Source organism: Austrofundulus limnaeus, unplaced genomic scaffold (genome assembly GCF_001266775.1).
Source record: "Austrofundulus limnaeus strain Quisiro unplaced genomic scaffold, Austrofundulus_limnaeus-1.0 Scaffold12, whole genome shotgun sequence".
Classification (NCBI taxonomy): Eukaryota; Metazoa; Chordata; class Actinopteri; order Cyprinodontiformes; family Rivulidae; genus Austrofundulus; species Austrofundulus limnaeus.
This window is the reverse complement of record NW_013952414.1, coordinates 3,254,948-3,261,407: the sequence shown is the minus strand read 5'-3', so window position 1 is coordinate 3,261,407 and position 6,460 is coordinate 3,254,948. Positions and strand designations below refer to the sequence as shown.

General features: G+C 42.1%; 1 protein-coding gene across 11 annotated transcripts in view; it reads left to right on the top strand.

Moving 5' to 3' along the window:
• The window catches only part of eya1 (EYA transcriptional coactivator and phosphatase 1), a 35,448-nt gene that overhangs the window by 2,738 nt on the left and 26,250 nt on the right, over nt 1-6,460 (top strand). For 4 of the 11 annotated variants that reach the window (XM_014002325.1, XM_014002321.1, XM_014002318.1 and 1 more), the window contains 4 exons: nt 217-294; nt 2,048-2,114; nt 2,506-2,651; nt 3,431-3,553. In XM_014002325.1, the coding sequence (XP_013857779.1) occupies nt 217-294; nt 2,048-2,114; nt 2,506-2,651; nt 3,431-3,553 (414 nt within the window). Of the gene's footprint in view, nt 1-216; nt 295-2,047; nt 2,115-2,505; nt 2,652-3,415; nt 3,554-6,460 lie in introns of all 11 variants that reach the window. The other 7 variants (XM_014002320.1, XM_014002319.1, XM_014002315.1 and 4 more) reach the window with 3 other exon arrangements.

Sequence of the window (6,460 nt, the reverse complement as noted above, 5' to 3'; positions counted from 1 at the left end):
ATATAATACCTTAAGGTGTGTTTAAATCAGCTGTATTAAAAGTAATTCATTTAGAAACTGAGGTTTTTCTGATACAATAAATTTTGCAGTGCTCAGATAGCATTTAATTTAGTAGATCTTGCAATATTGTGGAAAAGGTGTTTTTTTTAGGATTAAAAAAAGAAAAGTCTGTATTTTTTTTGATGATTCAGTGACACTGACTCGTTTTGTTTGCAGTTAAAACAGAGCCAATGAGCAGCAGTGAAATCGCCTCCTCAGTAGCAGACAGCGCTCTGGACAGCTTCTCAGGATCAGGTGAGCAGAGAGGGTCGGTGTGCACGACTGCATGTGTGTGCACTAGTGTGTCTGACTGCTTCATGCACACACACACACACACACATGTGCACATGAACACACACACACACACGTGCACACGAACACACACTCTTGACAACAACAGAACTGATGATGACGAGCCTGGAGATGGACAGCTGATAAGCCAGGCCTCAGGAAACGGCCGAGCAGCCAAAACGGCYGTGTGCAAAGTGTGTTTCAAAACGAGAGGCTTTGTCAGCATATTTATATGCTGTGCTTGCTTACTTGCGTGTGTTTGTGTGTGTGTGTGTTCTGCTACCCGTTCTGCTGGTTCCCATGTCAGTGAGGACTGAGTTATGACCTGCAATGCTCTGAGCCTGTCTGTCCAGTGGACTGACACGGCGTCCCAGTAGCCCTCACTCTCCATGGACTGTTACCTTATCACCCTGTCAGTTTTCACACCCTCCTTTCAAAAAAGAAACATCCACACACACACACACACACACACACACACACACACACACAAACATAAAGAAGTTTCTAAAAAAAAAAAAAAAAAAAAAGACCAAGGCTACATTATATAATGAGCATTGTGGTAAAAATGACATTTAGTGTTTCAGATTATTTCACTCTAGTTGACATGTGTTTTCTCTAGCAGCACATCCACATGATATTATCTTGCTGCTAATTTTCCTGTATTTTCTCAGCTATTTATCTAAGTACTTGATACCTAACACTCGCAGGGCATAAATAACTGTATGACTTTTGTCTCTGGCGATATTAATGAAATTTAGTAATCGTAYACCCCACATCCTCCGTGGGGAAACCCAAAGCTCTGCTCAGAGGAGAAGGTTTTGTCCAGTGGCAGGTGCTGCCGATGTGGGAAAAGTGTTCAGTATTAATAACGTGTGTGAGGGGTTACGACACACAGTTTCTTACAGTTAACGAAATCCCTCATTTTGCATGTCGGGAGCAATTAGGCAGATGTTTCAGAACGTTCCATTCTTGGGCAGCTACATGCAAAATAAATAAATCAAAAGCTTTGGTGAAATTTCAAAATATTTTTAAATTAAATGTTACTTTCTTCTGTTTTAATTTGGGAGTTTATAATTATTTTTTAAATAAATTCCGCATATTTAATTCAGTTATATGTTGTGGATTAATTCAAATTTTTGGTTCTTAATTTATTATATTTTTTTGAATTATTTAACTAAACCTATTTGGAGCTCAAATTATATGAAATATGTATGTATATATAATATATCTATATAATATATCTATATAATGTATCTATAATATATATATATAAAACCAGATAAAAAACATCTTAAGTATATTAAATTCACATTTAAATCAAATATGCTTGTTTCAGAGCAACGCTGAGGAAACACACACTGTCAGTGATTTAAGAATTTTTCAGTAGCGCTCTACCTGCAGCAGGAGATGTCACATCCAATGTTCTTGTGGTTGAAAAGGTCCAAGGCAGCAGGAGCTATGGACCGTGGTGTGGGTTTTTACACCTCTGCTCATCAGAGCAGAACTCACGTCAGCACCAGAACCTGACGTTCTTACCCAATTATTTAGCTTCATTACTGCGCTCCAGTTTAAATCAGTTCACCACAATAAATAGAGCAAAGCAATGTTATTCCTCTTTCCTTGGAATCCAGCAGTTCTTTTTGGCAGAGTGCTATATTTACCTTATTTCTTAATATTTAAATATGTGCTTGCCTCTTTTCTTTTTAACTCTCCTCAGCTATTGGAACCAGTGGCTTCAGCCCAAGACAAACTCACCAGTTCTCTCCACAGATTTACCCGTCCAAGTAAGGTTTCTTTTATTTTTCTATTAAAAAAACAGCATCCAGATTCATTTGGACCTGTAATTAGATCCTTCTGCTAGATTGAGGCTTTCTGACTGGCTTTGTTTGCTTGGATGTCTTCAGTTTGTGCACTCTAAAATCTGTTGTAATTATTATCCTGCAAGAATTTCCTTTGTCATTTATTGTTCTTTCTCTCTGTATACGAGCTGTGGGATGTTGTCCGTCTTATAGCATGATTGACTGTTGAGGGGGGAAAAAAGAAAAGAAAAGCAGCCCAGTCAGAAGGAATTTCTCAGTTAGTAAAGTCGATATTGTGGATTTAAGAGAAAAACTTGGCCCTCGCTCTTCCTGTATTATTTTCCTCACTTATGTTATTGTTTCTTTCTTCTAATAGCAGGACGTATCCACATATTCTCCCCACGCCTTCGTCTCAAAACATGGCTGCGTATGGACAGACGCAGTACACCACAGGAATGCAGCAGACTGCAGCGTATGCTAGCTACCCCCAGCCTGGACAACCCTACGGCATCCCAGCTTATGGTAAGATTTACATCTAGCAAACGTGAAAGATAAGAATTGAACCATTTTAATGAACGTAAGTCAAAACAAAGAGCCACCAAACCACGTTCCCAGAGCGTCAGAGCTGCTGAGCTGTTGTTTAGTGCCTGTATGTTCTCTGTCGGTGCAATAAAGTAGAATTTGCTTGTGAAGCCTTTTCTGATAGATCAGAAAGATTAGCGATGTAAATCTAAAAACAGAAACCGGTTTTCTCTGGCGTTGCAAATGGAAGCTCACAGTGCATGGCTTTATTTGTCCAAAGTCTGTGAAAATTTCGGACCCCTAAACATTCTCCAATATGTGCAGGAATTTACACTGTTTATTTGAATGGAGTTCTGCCGCATAGAAACGACTACTGAGGCCGAATCAGCCAAGACAGTGGTCAGTGTAGCTCACAAACACGAGCCAAATGTGTCATTACTTGTGCATCGGTTCGCTTGTGACCTACATGGTAATAATAACAGCTCTTTTTTAATTTTATCAGTAAACAAAACAATCGCAGCACAAACACAACTTTGTTTTTACAGCCAAGCAGTCAGCTCCTTCTGTGACGGGACCCAGCGTGAGATATTATTTCTAAACCGCAGAGAATAGTGAAAATCAGTTATCAGATAATCACAGCTCATCCATTGTGATTAGTGTGTCACGCTAACAGACAGTGTCTCTTTGCTGTGTCCAGTGTAATTTAAAACTGTGTTGACTCTTGTCTGTGCATCAAACCGATCTGGTGTCACTAACTGATTTAGGTCCATTGTGGGCAGGCATAAAGACCGAGGGGGGTCTGAGCCAGTCCCAATCCCCGGGACAGACAGGCTTCCTGAGCTACAGCTCTGGCTTCACCACGCCGCAGACGGGACAGGCCCCCTACAGTTACCAGATGCAGGGTGAGGACATCTTTGTGACTTCTGTGTTTTCTTCCAACTTTGATCGGCAAACTAAAAAAAAAAAACCCAACACACAAAAATGGTAAACAAGTTGTACAAAAATGTAAAGCACGTTTTGTTTAACCAGCACTCTTAAAACATGGTTAATTTGTGTTTTCCCTTGCTGTTTTATCTCGTCGAGTATCTATGGTAGTTCAGTCTTTGTCTAAATATTCCTCCTCTGGTTACCCAACCGAATTAGGTTTTTTTGTACTGTTTTGAAAACAATTAGAGAAACGGGCCTCTGTTTCTAATTTAATAGCACACACAGCCAGACCGACTCAAGACGCAGATCTTGTCCTCGCTTTAGACGATGGTTGCATCCCTGCGGAGTAATGTGCAGCCACGGAGACTGCCTCCCTCTTTTCTCCTCCTAAAAGAATCAACACATATGGAAAAAAATGGCAGGCGCTTGGGAGGCATCAGCCATGTCGCTCCCCAGCCTTTGTTTTTTCTCTCCCTGTGATCATATTTGTATTTGTTCAAGCGCTGAGGCCGTGGAGATTTATGGCCTTGAAACCAATAAAGATGAGTTGCTGCGAGTGCTGCTCTCCCGCTCTTTGGCTCTTGCTGTGCAGTCAAACATTTAGTTTAACAGTGACCAGGCTCTGTGCTGAATGTAAATTTCCTCTGGTTTATTTTCTTCAAAAAGCCCGTCTCACCTGCGCTACACTATGCAGAGACGATTAGCTCTGTTTCTTTTCTGAAACGTCCAAAGTTTGACATAAGAAATATCTCCACTTGTTGCTGAAAATCAATCAGCAGCAGATGCTGCTGGGGTAAATCTACTTTTTTATGCCTTTTTAACCAAATGCAGTTGGTCACAGTCAAAGTTCCGCAGTGTGCGTCCGGGTGCCTGAACTTGGCCCAGTAGAGTGAGAGCAAAAGAGGGGAGGAAGCAGCGGAGCACGTGGAGCAAAATCCAAAAGCTGCTTCTCTGGGCTCAGTAGTTTAACTCACGATGACAATATTATGTTCCCATTCATCTTCTAAGTATTAAGCTTTAACTCTGTTTTTCTTTTTCCCCTTCCATCCGACTCAGTCTCACTCGCTCCTGCTATCTCTGGCTATCACGTGCCCCACGTTAGCATTAAGTGCGTTCGTAATTGACAGCCTTGTTAGAAGACAGATTGGCCACTCTTCTGGCTCTGGGTTCTCTAACTGTGGCTCTGGCCGTCCGCCACGCCATCATCATTACTCTTTCTGGCCTATTGATCTGCCTGGGCGATGTGCCTCAGGCCTGGGTGTCCCGACCAAAGACTTTTTCCACATCTGATACGCCTCCCTCTGTCCCATGTCCCCTGCAACCAGCTTGTGGCCAGCTGTCAAGTCCGAGGACGATTAAATTATTGTTTTGGCTTGTTGCTTTCATGTCGGAGCCCGTAGAGTTATGTGTGGGTGCTGAAGTTGTGGCAGCAAAATTGTAAACAAAACAAAGGTGTTTTGGGGGCATTCTGTTGTGATTTTTTTTCCCCACTCTACGTCTACTGTTTGTAAAAAGCTAAAACATAAAACGTGGTTGAAGAAACAAGGACATCACAGGGAGACTGAGCAGATGTTAATTAGGTAAATAATTGGATTCCAGCATTCTGTCCCAAATGATCACGCTTTCTGAAGAAGCTGAAGCCATGGTTACCTTTTGTTTTAAGTAGAGCCCCATCTGGACTTGATAGTCTATTCCCAAGTGAGGCATAGGAACTTCTGCTACAAATATTGTACACTGATGATAGACATAGCCCATGGCAAGGGGACTGATCAAGCAAAGCAAATGGACTTCCAATTGTGGAGCCAGAAGGCAGGAGGGAAGGAGGAGAGGAGGGGCGGGATGGTGTCTGGTCTTGAGTGAGTGAACTAACTGCAGAAGGATGGTGGGGGGGAGAAAACATGCCCCCCGGGGAACCACAACCCCCCCACCACCACCTCTATAACCAGCACCACCACTCCCCAACATCATGGGCTTATTCTCACCGGGCTAGCGGGGGTCTCTGCAGCTTTTATGTGGCTGCTTGTTCTCCACAGAGCAACCCTCAAACGCTCCCAGTGAGAGTTTTTATGACTGTTTGAACTGCGTATTAGGCTAATTTGTTGTCCTTCACAGCCTCGGTCCTCCTCRGCTCGGCTTTATTGTTCCAATGCACTTTGACTTGCTGTTGAACTTTCTACGGAGAGTTTTATAAATACCCCTGTTCACCTCGAACCATTAAACAAGACAACAAAAAGAGAAGTGTTCTGAGAAAAAAAATACTGCAGGAAGAAAAAGTGGAAAAGCAGAAGCTACATAAATCGTTTGTCTAATCTTTAGATACTTTTTTTCTTCTGTTTTTAATTGTTGTGCTAGCTGCATAATGGACAAGGCCAAGCCCTGCACTGTTTTCTTTCTGTGTTGCTTTTCATACCTTTCATTTCCCCTGCCACACTGCACCTCCACCAACGCACACACTCAACAGTGCTTCTACCTTTTCTGAAAGCTGCTTCACATTTGTCATGGTGTGGGAGAGCCGTCCTGCRGGGGGGCCAACGACCAGGGCATGAAAGGAACTCCCCTCTGTTTGTCTCTGACAACAAAGGTGTAATTATGCCCTCATTTAAGAACAGTAAATTTATCTCCTGCCTCATTTTCAGTGTAATTGAGGAATACCTTTTTGACAATGGGAGGATCTTGAAGGATGGCAGACAGGGAAAGACGACCCTCAAAGTGTGCCTTTAATGTCCCCTTAATGTTTTATGCTTCTCTAATTTTGTGGACATAAATTAGTAATAATATACAATTTTAAGTCTGTGTTGTGACAATTTAGCTTATTGTGCTTTAGTTGTAATGAAACGATTGAATTGCAGGCTGCTAGACACAGGAAAAGCTGTACTTTATCT